The sequence below is a fragment of the Oncorhynchus nerka genome, linkage group LG25 (assembly GCF_034236695.1).
Source record: "Oncorhynchus nerka isolate Pitt River linkage group LG25, Oner_Uvic_2.0, whole genome shotgun sequence".
Taxonomy (NCBI): Eukaryota; Metazoa; Chordata; class Actinopteri; order Salmoniformes; family Salmonidae; genus Oncorhynchus; species Oncorhynchus nerka.
In genome coordinates, this window is record NC_088420.1 from 11479669 (window position 1) to 11496410 (window position 16742).

A 16742-nucleotide genomic window follows, 5' to 3' on the forward strand; every position below is an offset into this window, starting at 1 on the left:
CCTGACATCCATCTGTCAGGCTATCACTACTGTCTCCTCTGACATCCATCTGTCAGATAATCCATCTACTATCACTACTGCTCCCTGACATCCATCTGTCAGGCTATCACTACTGTTTCCCTGACATCCATCTGTCAGGCTATCACTACTGTTTCCCTGACATCCATCTGTCAGGCTATCACTACTGTCTCCTCTGACATCCATCTGTCAGGCTATCACTACTGTCTCCGCTGACATCCATCTGTCAGGCTATCACTACTGTCTCCCTGACATCCATCTGTCAGGCTATCACTACTGTCTCCCTGACATCCATCTGTCATCTGTCAGGCTATCACTACTGTCTCCCCTGACATCCATCTGTCAGGCTATCACTACTGTCTCTGCTCACATCCATCTGTCAGGCTATCACTACTGTCTCCCCTGACATCCATCTGTCAGGCTATCACTACTGTCTCCCCTGACATCCATCTGTCAGGCTATCACTACTGTCTCCCCTGACATCCATCTGTCAGGCTATCACTACTGTCTCCCCTGACATCCATCTGTCAGGCTATCACTACTGTCTCCCCTGACATCCATCTGTCAGGCTATCACTACTGGCTCCTCTGACATCCATCTGTCAGGCTATCACTACTGTTTCCCCTGACATCCATCTGTCAGGCTATCACTACTGTCTCCCCTGACATCCATCTGTCAGGCTATCACTACTGTCTCCTCTGACATCCATCTGTCAGATAACACTACTGGCTCCTCTGACATCCATCTGTCAGGCTATCACTACTGTTTCCCCTGACATCCATCTGTCAGGCTATCACTACTGTTTCCCCTGACATCCATCTGTCAGGCTATCACTACTGTTTCCCCTGACATCCATCTGTCAGGCTATCACTACTGTCTCCTCTGACATCCATCTGTCAGGCTATCACTACTGTCTCCGCTGACATCCATCTGTCAGGCTATCACTACTGTCTCTGCTCACATCCATCTGTCAGGCTATCACTACTGTCTCCCCTGACATCCATCTGTCAGGCTATCACTACTGTCTCCCCTGACATCCATCTGTCAGGCTATCACTACTGTCTCCCCTGACATCCATCTGTCAGGCTATCACTACTGTCTCCCCTGACATCCATCTGTCAGGCTATCACTACTGTCTCTGCCCACATCCATCTGTCAGGCTATCACTACTGTCTCCCCTGACATCCATCTGTCAGGCTATCACTACTGTCTCCCCTGACATCCATCTGTCAGGCTATCACTACTGTCTCCCCTGACATCCATCTGTCAGGCTATCACTACTGTCTCTGCTCACATCCATCTGTCAGGCTATCACTACTGTCTCCCCTGACATCCATCTGTCAGGCTATCACTACTGGCTCCTCTGACATCCATCTGTCAGGCTATCACTACTGTTTCCCCTGACATCCATCTGTCAGGCTATCACTACTGTCTCCCCTGACATCCATCTGTCAGGCTATCACTACTGTCTCCTCTGACATCCATCTGTCAGATAACACTACTGGCTCCTCTGACATCCATCTGTCAGGCTATCACTACTGTTTCCCCTGACATCCATCTGTCAGGCTATCACTACTGTCTCCCTGACATCCATCTGTCAGGCTATCACTACTGTCTCCCCTGACATCCATCTGTCAGGCTATCACTACTGGCTCCTCTGACATCCATCTGTCAGGCTATCACTACTGTTTCCCTGACATCCATCTGTCAGGCTATCACTACTGTCTCCCTGACATCCATCTGACATCCATCTGTCCATCTGTCAGGCTATCACTACTGTCTCCTCTGACATCCATCTGTCAGGCTATCACTACTGTCTCCTCTGACATCCATCTGTCAGGCTATCACTACTGTCTCCCCTGACATCCATCTGTCAGGCTATCACTACTGTCTCCCCTGACATCCATCTGTCAGGCTATCACTACTGTCTCCCCTGACATCCATCTGTCAGGCTATCACTACTGTCTCCTCTGACATCCATCTGTCAGGCTATCACTACTGTCTCCGCTGACATCCATCTGTCAGGCTATCACTACTGTCTCTGCTCACATCCATCTGTCAGGCTATCACTACTGTCTCCCCTGACATCCATCTGTCAGGCTATCACTACTGTCTCCTCTGACATCCATCTGTCAGATAACACTACTGGCTCCTCTGACATCCATCTGTCAGGCTATCACTACTGTTTCCCCTGACATCCATCTGTCAGGCTATCACTACTGTTTCCCCTGACATCCATCTGTCAGGCTATCACTACTGTCTCCTCTGACATCCATCTGTCAGGCTATCACTACTGTCTCCGCTGACATCCATCTGTCAGGCTATCACTACTGTCTCCCCTGACATCCATCTGTCAGGCTATCACTACTGTCTCCCCTGACATCCATCTGTCAGGCTATCACTACTGTCTCCCTGACATCCATCTGTCAGGCTATCACTACTGTCTCCCATCTGACATCCATCTGTCAGGCTATCACTACTGTCTCTGCTGACATCCATCTGTCAGGCTATCACTACTGTCTCCTGACATCCATCTGTCAGGCTATCACTATCTGTCTCCCTGACATCCATCTGTCAGGCTATCACTACTGTCTCCCTGACATCCATCTGTCAGGCTATCACTACTGTCTCCTCTGACATCCATCTGTCAGGCTATCACTACTGTCTCCCCTGACATCCATCTGTCAGGCTATCACTACTGTCTCCCCTGACATCCATCTGTCAGGCTATCACTACTGTCTCCCCTGACATCCATCTGTCAGGCTATCACTACTGTCTCCCCTGACATCCATCTGTCAGATAACAGTACTGGCTCCTCTGACATCCATCTGTCAGGCTATCACTACTGTTTCCCCTGACATCCATCTGTCAGGCTATCACTACTGTCTCCCCTGACATCCATCTGTCAGGCTATCACTACTGTCTCCTCTGACATCCATCTGTCAGATAACACTACTGGCTCCTCTGACATCCATCTGTCAGGCTATCACTACTGTTTCCCCTGACATCCATCTGTCAGGCTATCACTACTGTTTCCCCTGACATCCATCTGTCAGGCTATCACTACTGTCTCCTCTGACATCCATCTGTCAGGCTATCACTACTGTCTCCGCTGACATCCATCTGTCAGGCTATCACTACTGTCTCCCCTGACATCCATCTGTCAGGCTATCACTACTGTCTCCCCTGACATCCATCTGTCAGGCTATCACTACTGTCTCCCCTGACATCCATCTGTCAGGCTATCACTACTGTCTCTGCTCACATCCATCTGTCAGGCTATCACTACTGTCTCCCCTGACATCCATCTGTCAGGCTATCACTACTGTCTCCCCATGACATCCATCTGTCCATCTGGGCTATCACTACTGTCTCCCCTGACATCCATCTGTCAGGCTATCACTACTGTCTCCCCTGACATCCATCTGTCAGGCTATCACTACTGTCTCCCTGACATCCATCTGTCAGGCTATCACTACTGGCTCCTCTGCTCCACATCCACATCCATCTGTCAGGCTATCACTACTGTCTCCCTGACATCCATCTGTCAGGCTATCACTACTGTCTCCCCTGACATCCATCTGTCAGGCTATCACTACTGTCTCCTCTGACATCCATCTGTCAGATAACATCCATCTGTCACTGTCTCCTCTGACATCCATCTGTCAGGCTATCACTACTGTTTCCCCATGACATCCATCTGTCAGGCTATCACTACTGTTTCCCCTGACATCCATCTGTCAGGCTATCACTACTGTCTCCCTGACATCCATCTGTCAGGCTATCACTACTGTCTCCCCTGACATCCATCTGTCAGGCTATCACTACTGTCTCACATCCATCTGTCAGGCTATCACTACTGTCTCCGCTGACATCCATCTGTCAGGCTATCACTACTGTCTCCCCTGACATCCATCTGTCAGGCTATCACTACTGTCTCCCCTGACATCCATCTGTCAGGCTATCACTACTGTCTCCCCTGACATCCATCTGTCAGGCTATCACTACTGTCTCCCCTGACATCCATCTGTCAGGCTATCACTACTGTCTCCCCTGCCCACATCCATCTGTCAGGCTATCACTACTGTCTCCCTGACATCCATCTGTCAGGCTATCACTACTGTCTCCCTGACATCCATCTGTCAGGCTATCACTACTGTCTCCCCCTGACATCCATCTGTCAGGCTATCACTACTGTCTCCTGACATCCATCTGTCATCCATCTGTCAGGCTATCACTACTGTCTCCCCTGACATCCATCTGTCAGGCTATCACTACTGGCTCCTCTGACATCCATCTGTCAGGCTATCACTACTGTTTCCCCTGACATCCATCTGTCAGGCTATCACTACTGTCTCCCCTGACATCCATCTGTCAGGCTATCACTACTGTCTCCTCTGACATCCATCTGTCAGATAACACTACTGGCTCCTCTGACATCCATCTGTCAGGCTATCACTACTGTTTCCCCTGACATCCATCTGTCAGGCTATCACTACTGTCTCTGCTCACATCCATCTGTCAGGCTATCACTACTGTCTCCCCTGACATCCATCTGTCAGGCTATCACTACTGGCTCCTCTGACATCCATCTGTCAGGCTATCACTACTGTTTCCCTGTCAGGCTGACATCCATCTGTCAGGCTATCACTACTGTCTCCCTGACATCCATCTGTCAGGCTATCACTACTGTCTCCCCTGACATCCATCTGTCAGGCTATCACTACTGTCTCCCTGACATCCATCTGTCAGGCTATCACTACTGTCTCCCCTGACATCCATCTGTCAGGCTATCACTACTGTCTCTGACATCCATCTGTCAGGCTGACATCCATCTGTCAGGCTATCACTACTGTCTCCGCCTGACATCCATCTGTCAGGCTATCACTACTGTCTCCCCTGACATCCATCTGTCAGGCTATCACTACTGTCTCCCCTGACATCCATCTGTCAGGCTATCACTACTGTCTCCTCTGACATCCATCTGTCAGGCTATCACTACTGTCTCCCTGACATCCATCTGTCAGGCTATCACTACTCCATCTGTCAGGCTATCACTGTCTCCTCTGACATCCATCTGTCAGGCTATCACTACTGTCTCCCCTGACATCCATCTGTCAGGCTATCACTACTGTCTCCTCTGACATCCATCTGTCAGGCTATCACTACTGTCTCCCCTGACATCCATCTGTCAGGCTATCACTACTGTCTCCCCTGACATCCATCTGTCAGGCTATCACTACTGTCTCCTCTGACATCCATCTGTCAGGCTATCACTACTGTCTCCCCTGACATCCATCTGTCAGATATCACTATTCCTCCCTTTTGCTCTCAAACTCTCTGACAGTCTTTCCTTTCTCTCACTCCCTCAGTCTCTCTTTCTCGCTCCCTCCTTGTCCCTCTTTCTCTCTCTCTCTCTCTCTCTCTCTCTCTCTCTCCCCCGTCTCTCTCTTTCTCTCCCTCACTCTCTCAATCCATTTTAGCTTGTAGTTTTTGCCGAAGAATAAGTCCCGGTTAGAGGAAATCAATAGGGAGTCTGGCGTGACAAGCGTATTCTTCTAGACACCGTGTTAAATGAGGTAATCCTGGACAGAGGACAGATCGATGGAGCAAGCTGACAGATGGATCGAAGGAGGAGGAGGGATACGGGTAGGGGGAGTGAATTGGAGGGTGGCCACCCACATCGGTGAAGACTGGATTTCTTGAGAAAATGTCTTAATTTGAATCTCCGCTAAAGGATAGTCAATTATAGTGGTGTCTTAATCTCCGTAGTCCACCGGGAGGGAAGGAAGATGATCTCTGAATTAGATTTTGGAAGGTGAGACTGAAGAGAAGACACAGCACCCCAAAGCAATACTCAAACATTCCCTAGTCCCTAGCATTGTCTCCTTTCCTTCGGTGAACATTGATAATTGAACCAAGTGGATAAGCTTCAACTTGACTATTTATACCTTTAAAGTGATTTCAGGTCCACGATCAGGAAAGAAAGGATAGGTAAGTAGAGGAGGCTACATCCTAAACTGCGCCAAAATATTCCTTAGTCTCCAGCCTTGTCTCCTTTCCTTGATTACAAGTCCCTCTCTCCCCCACTCTCTCTCTCTCCCCTCTCTCTTCACTCTTTCTCTCTCTCTACTCTCTCACTTCCCTTTCTCTCTCTCTCTTCTCCTCGTCTGCCTCTCTCTCTTCCTTCGGGCATCTCTGATTACAGGTCCTTTCATTGCTTGAGGGGAGCTTACGCGTTCGGGCCATAATTAACACAGTCTAGAACCACTGCTGCCACCGCTCCAGTTCACCCTTCACAGACACTCCTTACAGTAGCATGGGGCTGAGGGCTAGGCCAGGTTCAGACCAACATGAGCCCTCCTTACTGTAGCATGGGGCTGAGGGCTAGGCCAGGTTCAGACCAACATGAGCCCTCCTTACTGTAGCATGGGGCTGAGGGCTAGGCCAGGTTCAGACCAACATGAGCCCTCCTTACAGTAGCATGGGGCTGAGGGCTAGGCCAGGTTCAGACCAACATGAGCCCTCCGTACTGTAGCATGGGGCTGAGGGCTAGGCCAGGTTCAGACCAACATGAGCCCTCCTCTGTAGCATGGGGCTGAGGGCTGGCCAGGTTCAGACATGAGCCCTCCTTACAGTAGCATGGGGCTGAGGGCTAGGCCAGGTTCAGACCAACATGAGCCCTCCGTACTGTAGCATGGGGCTGAGGGCTAGGCCAGGTTCAGACCAACATGAGCCCTCCTTACTGTAGCATGGGGCTGAGTGCTAGGCCAGGTTCAGACCAACATGAGCCCTCCTTACTGTAGCATGGGGCTGAGGGCTAGGCCAGGTTCAGACCAACATGAGCCCTCCTTACAGTAGCATGGGGCTGAGGGCTAGGCCAGGTTCAGACCAACATGAGCCCTCCTTACTGTAGCATGGGGCTGAGTGCTAGGCCAGGTTCAGACCAACATGAGCCCTCCTTACTGTGTGTGTGGGAGTAGCATGGGGCTGAGGGCTAGGCCAGGTTCAGACCAACATGAGCCCTCCTTACTAGCCGCCGTGCTGGCTCAAGCAGCAATCCAACATGTGCGCAAGTCCCAGGTAGGCCAGTGTTCTGCAGTACAGTTAACTCTACATTTAGACACAAAATGGCCGCTGTCTATCCTATACAATGGGCCTTGGTGCTTAGACAGACCACGGGTAATCATACTATCATAGAAATGGTTGTGGTACTATGTACATCCTTCAAAAAACGTAGGTATTGGGTTAATGGATAAAAAGACCTTACGCTGTATGCCCCTAATAACACTTATACAACGTATATAAAACGTTTATACAGCGTTTCGATAAAGAGGATATTCGTCAGGTGAAAACACTCACGTGATCTAAACATTGGCTAGGGCTTGTAACTGGAAGGTTGCAAGTTCAAATCCCCGAGCTGACAAGGTACAAATCTGTCGTTCTGCCCCTGAACAGGCAGTTAACCCACTGTTCCTAGGCCGTCATTGAAAATAAGAATTTGTTCTTAACTGACTTGCCTAGTAAATAAAGATGAGAAAAAAAAGAAGAAAAAAACCATCATTAAAGGCGTCTGTGACCTTCTCCAAACCCATCCCTCAGGTGTTCACCAAAACAGTGGCAGGGTGCCTGCTTTGTAGTTGTTTGAACAGCGGATTGCCCCTTTAAACGTGGTATAAAGAGCAATCATACTATCGCCCGCATGACACCTACCCCATCAGCACTGTATAGTCATGTGATGGAGGAAAATGGCCGCAATCAGCTTGGCTTCCTCCAGCCTCACTGATGATACAGGTGAAAGGTTAAATGGAACACGTGATAGGCATAAACAGTAGGAGCCATTCTAAGAGGCAGAGCGACACGAATAGAAATAGAATGAGTCATCTCTAAGGACAGCAGTCACACACACACACACACACACACACACACACACACACACACACACACACACACACACACACACACACCACACACACACACGGACCTACACATGGATGGACGCACGCACGTACAAACACACACATACTCACCCTTGCATCGGTGACTTTGAACTCTCGGAGGATGTACTGGGGCATGTTGTACTCAGCCATGGGGTCCACCACAAAGTACTGGTACCTGGCCGAACGCTCAGCGGGCCAGTACTGATGACACTTTTCCTGTGGACACAGAGAGAGAGAGAGTGAGACACCCATATATGGGGTGAGGGGGTGAGGACAGGACAGGAGAGAGGGAGAAGAGAGGAGAGGAGGGAGACATGAGAGAGGGAGACAGGAGAGGGAGAAGAGAGGAGAGGAGGGAGACATGAGAGAGGGAGACAGGAGAGGGAGAAGAGAGGAGAGGAGGGAGACAGAGGAGAGGAGGGAGACAGGAGAGAGGGAGACAGAAGAGGGGGAAGAGAGGAGGAGAGAGAGAGAGAGAGAGACTCCCTACCCTGCCCATCTCTCTGAGTTTGGTGAGCATGACTACAATAGTGGAGTTGTTCTCCCACATCATCCTCCAGAAGTCCTCTGTGGTCTCTGCCAACGGGCCCTGCGTTGCGATGTAGGCCTTCTGTTGCCTGGTAACACAAACACACAATCAGGTCAGACATGTAGCAGGGGGAGTCCGCTCCCTAATCAGTTTCATCAAACCATTGAAACAGTTTTATTGCAATTTTGATATTGTCACACTTGCTGTTCTCTCACTCACTCACTCACTCACTCACTCACTCACTCACTCACTCACTCACTCACTCACTCACTCACTCACTCACTCACTCACTCACTCACTCACTCACTCACTCACTCACTCACTCACTCACTCACTCACTCACTCACTCACTCACTCACTCACTCGTTCTAACACCTCCCCACACCCACCCATTCCACCTACCTGTATCCGTCGATGAAGCTGGCGTTAATGTAGTCTGAGCCCTCGAGGCCCCTGATTGGCTGCAGGCAGACGCGGGTGGTCTCGTAGGGCATGATGTTCACCAGACGGTTCTTGAACTTGTTGCAGGGTAGGTTGGCACTGATAAACCTGGACGTATGGGCCTTGGAGTTGGCTAGGCGCTGTAGAGAGAGTGGATGGAGGGAGGGAGGGAGAGAGGGGAAGGGGGTGGAGAGAGAGAGGGAGGGGTGTAAAGGAAGGGTTGAGAGTGGGAGGTAAGGGGTAAGGAGAAGGGGTGGGAGACAGAGGGATGGATGGAGGGGAATGGAGTGACATTGAGAAGGATAGAAAGTGAGAGAAGGAGAGATGATAGAAGTAGAGAGAGATGAAGGACTGCAGAGTAGTAAAGATCTGAGCTGATCGCTAAAGCACCTTCAAAATGCAGACATATCTAATTGATGAATGTATTCCTAATATATGACTGGATGGAGAAATCAAAGAGCACAGCCTTTATTCTAATACCCATTTTCTTTTCATTGCCCTGCACTTTGCAGTGTGTCTTGTGTGAGCTGCTCTGAGGTAAGGTACTATGATTTCAGGCACTACATTAACAAGCTACCATCAAACTGAAACTCTAAAGAAGGCTTTCTATAAGGCAGTAAACCAGAAAGCTCTCTCGCTGCAAAAAGTAAAAGTGGGTCACTGGAGTCTTTGATAATGACACGCGCACACGCACCCGCACTCTCTCCTCCCTCCCTCCTCCCTTTCCCCTCTCCGGTCTCCCTGTCTCCCTCTCTCCTGTCTCCCTCCTCTCCTCTCTTCCCTCTCTCCTGTCTCGCTCCTCTCCTCTCTTCCCTCTCTTCCCTCTCTCCTGTCTCCCTCCTCTCCTCTCTTCCCTCTCTCTCCTGTCTCCCTCCTCTCCTCTCTTCCCTCTCTCCTGTCTCCCTCCTCTCCTCTCTTCCCACCCGCACTCTCTCCTCCCTCCCTCCTCCCTTTCCCCTCTCCGGTCTCCCTGTCTCCCTCTCCTGTCTCCTCCTCTCCTCTCTTCCCTCTCTCCTGTCTCCCTCCTCTCTTCCTCTCTTCCCCTCCTCTCCTCTCTTCCCTCTCTCCTGTCTCCCTCCTCTCTGTCTCCTCCTCTCTCCTCTCTTCCCTCTCCTCTCTCCTGTCTCCCTCCTCTCCTCTCTTCCCTCTCTCCTGTCTCCCTCCTCTCCTCTCTTCCCTCTCTCCTGTCTCCCTCCTCTCCTCTCTTCCCTCTCTCCTGTCTCCCTCCTCTCCTCTCTTCCCTCTCTCCTGTCTCCCTCCTCTCCTCTCTTCCCTCTCTCCTGTCTCCCTCCTCCCTCTCTCCCTCTCTCCTGTCTCCCTCCTCCCCTCTCTCCTCTCTTCCCTCTCTTCCCCCTCTCTGTCTCCCTCCTCTCCCTCTCTTCCCTCTCTCCTGTCTCCCTCCTCTCCTCTCTCTCCCTCCTCTCCTCTCTCTTCTCCCTCCTCCCTCTCTTCTCTCTCTCCCTCCCTCTCTCTCTTCCCTCTCTCCTGTCTCCCTCCTCTCCTCTCTTCCCTCTCTCCTGTCTCCCTCCTCTCCTCTCTTCCCTCTCTCCTGTCTCCCTCCTCCCTCTCTTCCTCTCTCTCCTGTCTCCCTCCTCCCCTCTCTCCTCTCTCTCCTCTCTCCCCCTGTCTCTTCCCTCTCTCCTCTCTCCTCCTCTCCTCTCTTCCTCTCTCCTGTCTCCCTCCTCTCTTCCCTCTCTCCTCTCTCCTGTCTCCTCCTCTCTCCCTCTCTTCCCTCCTCTCCTCCTCTCCCTCTCTCTTTCTCTCTCTCTCTCTCCTGTCTCCCTCTCTCCTCTCCTCTCTTCCCTCTCTCTCCTCTCTCCCTCCTCTCCTGTCTTCCCTCTCTTCCCTCTCTCTCTCCCTCCTCTCCTCTCTTCCCTCTCTCCTGTGTCCCTCCTCTCTCTCTCCTCTCTCTCTCCTGTCTCCCTCCTCTCCTCTCTTCCCTCTCTCCTGTCTCCCTCCTCTCTTCCCCTCTCTCCTCTCTCTGTCTCTCCTCTCCTCTCTTCCCTCTCTCCTGTCTCCTCTCTCTCCTCTCCTGTCTCTCCTCCCTCTCTTCCCTCTCTCCTGTCTCCCTCCTCTCCTCTCTTCCCTCTCTCCTGTCTCCCTCCTCTCCTCTCTCCTCTCTCCTCTCTCTCTTCCTCTCTCTCCTCTCTTCCCTCTCTCCTGTCTCCTCTCTCCTCTCTTCCCTCTCTCCTGTCTCCCTCCTCTCTTCTCTCTCTCTGTCTCCCTCCTCTCCTCTCTTCCCCTCTCTCCTGTCTCCCTCCTCTCCTCCTTCCCTCTCTTCTCTCTCCTCTCTTTCCTCTCTTCCCTCTCTCCTCTCCTCCTCTCCTCTCTTCCTCTCTCCTGTCTCCTCCTCCTTCCACTCTCTCCTGTCTCCCCTCTCTCCTCTCTTCCTCTCTCTCCCTGTCTCCCTCTCTCCTCTCTTCCCTCTCTCCTGTCTCCTCCTCTCTCCCCTCTCTCCTGTCTCCCTCCTCTCCTCTCTCTCCCTCTCTCTCCTGTCTCCCTCCTCTCCTCTCTTCCCTCTCTCCTGTCTCCCTCCTCCTCTCTCTCCCTCCTCTCTCTCTCTGTCTCCCTCCTCTCCTCTCTTCCCTCTCTCCTGTCTCCCTCCTCTCTTCCTCTCTCCCTCTCTCTCTCCCTCCTGTCTCCCTCTCTTCCCTCTCTCCTGTCTCCTCCTCTCCTCTCTTCTCCTCTCTCCTGTCTCCTCTCCTCTCTTCTCTTCTCTCTCCTGTCTCTCCCTCCTCTTTCCCTCCTCTCCTCCTCTCTCCTGTCCTCTCCTCTCTTCCTCTCCCTGTCTCCCTCTCCTCTCTTCCCTCTCTCCTGTCTTCCCTCTCCCTCTCTCTGTCTCCCTCTCTCTCCCTCTCTCCTGTCTCCTCCTCCTCTCTTCCCTCTCTCTCTCTCCTCTCTTCCCTCTCTCTTCCCTCTCTTCCCTCTCTCTCCCTCCTCTCCTCTCTCTCCTCCTGTCTCCCTCCTCCTCTCTCTCTCTCTCCTCTCTCCCTGTCTCCCTCCTCTCCTCTCCTCTCTGTCTCCCTCCTCCTCCCCTCTTCCCTCTCTCCTGTCTCCCTCTCTCCTGTCTCCTCCTCTCTTCCCTCTCTCCCGTCTCCCTCCTCCTCTGTCTCTCCTCTCTCCCTCCTCTCCTCTCCTCTCCCCTCTCTCCTGTCTCCCTCTCTTCCTCTCTCTGTCTCCTCCTCTCCTCTCTTCCCTCTCTCCTGTCTCCCTCCTCTCTCTTCTCTCTCTCCCTCCTCTCCTCTCTTCCTCTCTCCTGTCTCCCTCTCTCCTCTCTCCTGTCTCCCTCTCCCTCCTCTCTCTCCTCTCTCCCTCTCTCCTCTCCTCTCTCCCTCTCTCCTCTTCTCCTCTCTCCTGTCTCTCCTCTTCCTCTCTCTCCTCTCTCCTGTCCCTCTCTCCTCTCTCTCTCCTCTCTTCCTCTCTCCTGTCTCCCTCCTCTCCTCTCTTCCCTCTCTCCTCCTCCCTCCTCTCCTCTCTCTTCCCTCTCTCCTGTCTCCCCCTCTCCTCTCCTTCCCTCTCCTCTCCTCTCTCTCTTCCCTCTCTCCTGTCTCCTCCTCTCTCTCTCCCTCTCCTGTCTCCCTCCTCTCTTCCTCTCTCCTGTCTCCCTCCTCTCCTCTCTCCCTCTCCTGTCTCCCTCTCTCCTCTCTTCCCTCTCCTGTCTCCCTCCTCTCCTCTCTTCTCTCTCTCCTGTCTCCCTCCTCTCTCTCTTCCTCTCTCCTCCCTCCTCTCTTCCCATCTTCTCTCTCCCTCCTCCCTCCTCTCCTCCCTCTCTCTCCCTCCTCTCCTCTCTCCTCTCCTCTCTTCCCTCTCTCCTGTCTCCCTCCTCTCCTCTCTTCCCTCTCTCCTGTCTCCCTCCTCTCCTCTCTTCCTCTCTCCTGTCTCCCTCCTCTCCTCTCTTCCCTCTCTCCTGTCTCCCTCCTCTCCTCTCTTCCCTCTCTCCTGTCTCCTCCTCCTGTCTCTCCTCTCTCTTCCTCTCTCCTGTCTCCCTCCTCCTCTCTTCCCTCTCTCCTGTCTCCTCTCCTGTCTCCCTCTCCCTCTCTTCCCTCTCTCCTGTCTCCCTCCTCTCCTCTCTTCCCTCTCTCCTGTCTCCCTCCTCTCTTTCCCTCTCTCTGTCTCCCTCCTCTCTTCCTCTTCCCTCTCTCCTCTCTCTCCCTCCTCCCTTCCCTCTCTCCTGTCTCCTCTCTCCTCTCCCTCTCTCTTCTCTCTCTCCTCTCTCCCTCCTCCCTGTCCCTCCTCTCTTCCCTCCTCTCCTCTCTCCCTCTTCCTCTCCCTCTCTTCCTCTCTCTTCTGCTCTCCTGTCTCCCTCCCTCTCTCTCTTCCCTCTCCTGTCTCCCTCCCTCCTCTCTTCCATCTCTCCTCTCTCCCTCCTCTCCTCTCTTCTGTCTCCCTCCTCCCTCTCCCTCTCTCTCCTGTCTCTCCTCTCCTCTCCCTCTGGACCTCTCTCTCTCTCCTGTCTCCCTCCTCTCTGGGACTCTCTCCTCCTCTCCCTCTCTTCCCTCTCTCCTGTCTCCCTCCTCTCCTCTCTTCCCTCTCTCCTGTCTCCTCCTCTCCTCTCTTCCTCTCTCCTGTCTCCCTCCTCTCCTCTCTTCCTCTCTTCCTCTCTCCCTCCTCTCCTCTCTTCCCTCTCTCCTGTCTCCTCCTCTCCTCTCTTTCCCTCTCCTCTCCTCTCTCCCTCCTCTCCTCTCTTCCCTCTCTCTCTCCCTCCTCCCTCTCTCTCCTCTCTCCCTCCTCTCCTCTTGAGTCCTTCCCTCTCTCCTGTCTCCCTCTCTTCCCCTCTCTCCTGTCTCCCTCCTCTCCTCTCTTCCCTCTCTCCTGTCTCTCCTCTCCTCTCTTCTTCTCTCTCCCTCTCTCCTGTCTCCCTCCCCTCTCTTCCCTCTCTCTCCCTCCTCTTCCCTCTCTCCCTCCCTCCTCTCTCCTCTCCTTCTCCTCTCTCCTCTCTCCTCTCCTCTCTTCTCCTCTCTGTCCCCTCTCCTGTCTCCTCCTCTCCTCTCCCTCCTCTCCTCTCTTCCCTCCCTCCTCTCCTCTCTCCCTCTCTCCTTCTCCCCTCCTCTCTCCTCCTCTCCCTCTCTCCTCTCCTCTCTCCCTCCTCTCCTCTCTTCCCTCTCTCCTGTCTCCCTCCTCCTCTCTCCTCTCTCCTGTCTCCCTCCTCTCCTCTCTTCCCTCTCTCTCTCCCTCCTCTCCTCTCTCTCCTCTTTGTTCCCTCCTCCCCTCTCCCCTCTCTCTCTCCCTCTCTCCTCTCTTCCTCTCTCCTCTCTTCCCTCTCTTCCCTCTCTCCCTCCCTCTCCTCTCTCTCTTCCCTCTCTCCTGTCTCCTCTCTCCTCTCTTCCTCTCTCTCTTCCCTCTCTCTCCTCTCTCCTGTCTCCCTCCTCTCCTCTCTCTTCCCCTCTCTCCTGTCTCCCTCTCTCCTGTCTCCCTCTTCCCTTCTCTCTCCTCTCTCCCTCCTCTCCTCTCTTCCCTCTCTCCTGTCTCCCTCCTCTCTCTCTCTTCCCTCTCCCTGTCTCTCTCCTCTCTCCCTCCTCTCCTCTCTCTCCTCTCTCCTCTCCCTCTCCTTCCCTCTCCTGTCTCCTCTCTCCCTCTCCTCTCCTGTCTCCTCCTCTCCTCTCTTCCCTCTCTCTCTCCTCTCCTCTTCCCTCTCTCCTCTCTCCCTCCTCTCCTCCCTCCTCTCTCTTCCCTCTCCCTGTCTCCCTCCTCTTCCCTCTCTCCTCTCTCCCTCTCTCCTGTCTCCCTCCTCTTCCCTCTCTCTCCTGTCTCCCTCCTTCCCTCTCTCCCCCTCTCTCCTCTCTTCCTCTCTCTCTGTCTCCCTCCTCTCCTCTCCCTCTCTCTGTCTCCCTCTCTCCTTCCCTCTCTCCTCCTCCTCCTCTCTCCCCTCTCCCTCCTCTCTCCCTCTCTCCCCTCTTCCCCCTCTCTCCTGTCTCCCTCCTCTCTCTCTCTCTCTCCCTCCTGTCTCTCCCTCTCTCCTGTCTCCCTCTCCTCTCCCTCTCTCCTCTCCTGTCTCCCTCCTCTCCTCTCCCTCCTCTGTCTCTCCTCCTCTCTCCTCTCCCTCTCTCCCTCTCTCCTGTCTCCCTCCTCTCCTCTCTTCCCTCTCCTGTCTCCCTCCTCTCTCTCTCCTCTCCTGTCTCCCTCTCTCTCTTCCCTCTCTCCCCTCCTGTCTCCCCTCCTCCTCTCCCTCTTCTCTCTCTCCTCTCTCCTGTCTCCCTCTCCTCTCTCTCTCCTGTCTCCTCCTCTCTTCCTCTCTCCTTCTCCCTCCTCTCTCCTGTCTCCTTCTCCCTCTCCTCTCTGTCTCCTCTCTCTCCTCTCTCCTCTCCTCTCTCCTGTCTCCTCTCCTCTCTTCTCTCTCTGTCTCCCTCCTCTCCTGTCTCTTCTTCTCTCTCCTGTCTCCCTCCTCTCCCTCTCTTCCTGTCTCCTCCCTCTCCCTTCTCTGTCTCCCTCTCCTGTCTCCCTCCTCTCCTCTCTTCCATCTCTCCTGTCTCCCTCCTCTCCTCTCTTCTGTCTCTCCTGTCTCCCTCCTCTCCTCTCTTCCATCTCTCCTGTCTCCCTCCTCTCCTCTCCTCTCTCCCTCCTCTCCTGTCTCCCTCCTATCTTCTCTCTCTCCTGTCTCCCTCCTCTCCTGTCTCCCTCCTCTCCTCTCTTCCCTCTCTCCTGTCTCCCTCCTCTCCTCTCTTCCCTCTCTCCTGTCTCCCTCCTCTCCTCTCTCCTCTCTCCCTCTCTCCTGTCTCCCTCCTCTCCTCTCTTCCCCCTCTCCTGTCTCCCTCCTCTCCTCTCTTCCTTCTCTCCCTCCTCCCTTTGATCCCTGTTTCATAGTCTCCCTCCTCTCCTCTCTTCCAGGCACTCGGAAGGGCTCCCTCCTCTCCTCTCTTCCCTCTCTCCTGTCTCCCTCCTCTCCTCTCTTCCCTCTCTCCTGTCTCCCTCCTCTCTTCCCTCTCTCCTGTCTCCCTCCTCTCCTCTCTTCCCTCTCTCCTGTCTCCCTCCTCTCCTCTCTTCTCTCTCTCCTGTCTCCCTCCTCTCCTCTCTTCCCTCTCTCCTGTCTCCCTCCTCTCTTCCTCTCTCCCTGTCTCCCTCCTCTCTTCCCTCTCTCCTGTCTCCCTCCTCTCCTCTCTTCCCTCTCTCCTGTCTCCCTCCTCTCCTCTCTTCCCTCTCTCCTGTCTCCCTCCTCTCCTCTCTTCCCTCTCTTCCCTCTCTCCTGTCTCCCTCCTCTCCTCTCTTCCCTCTCTCCTGTCTCCCTCCTCTCTTCCCTCTCTCCTGTCTCCCTCCTCTCCTCTCTTCCCTCTCTCCTCTCTCCCTCCTCTCCTCTCTTCCCTCTCTCCTGTCTCCCTCCTCTTCTCTCTCTCCTGTCTCCCTCCTCCCCTCCCTCCCTCTCTCTCCTCTCTCCCCTCTCTCCTCTCTTCCCTCTCTTCCCCCTCTCCTGTCTCCCTCCTCTCCTCTCTCTCCCTGTCTCCCTCCTCTCCTCTCTTCCATGAGATGGGCTGGCAAGTCTAAAGACGCCCAGAGCTGCTGCTACACCAAACATGGTTTGGAAACAACCCAATCTGGCAACAGATCCTCCTTTTCCCCTTCCCCCCTAAGGGCAGACATGCACCTAGGAAAGCTCTAGTCATAGAAACAACCTTAGCTGCCATGTTTTCTCCACTGTCGTGCCCCTTTCCACAAGGAGTTCAGAATGATACTGTACTTGTGATGACGCCTACAACTGGCCGAGTGGACATGATGCTGAACATGATTTGCACTTTTGGGACTATTCAATTGAATGCGGTATAATAAGCTGTCTATTCAAATGTTTTATTCCATTCATTGTGATGGGGTTAGGATTTGCCCAT

The 16742-nt window shown here is 53.5% G+C and overlaps 1 protein-coding gene across 5 annotated transcripts in view; it reads right to left on the reverse strand.

The window, feature by feature from the left end:
* ptprsa (protein tyrosine phosphatase receptor type Sa) overlaps nt 1–16742 on the reverse strand; it is a 459556-nt gene that overhangs the window by 18816 nt on the left and 423998 nt on the right. For all 5 annotated transcript variants that reach the window (XM_065009561.1, XM_065009560.1, XM_065009558.1 and 2 more), the window contains 3 exons: nt 8890–9068; nt 8449–8575; nt 8049–8174 (listed from right to left, as the gene is read on the reverse strand). In XM_065009561.1, the coding sequence (XP_064865633.1) occupies nt 8049–8174; nt 8449–8575; nt 8890–9068 (432 nt within the window). The remainder of the gene's footprint in view (nt 1–8048; nt 8175–8448; nt 8576–8889; nt 9069–16742) is intronic.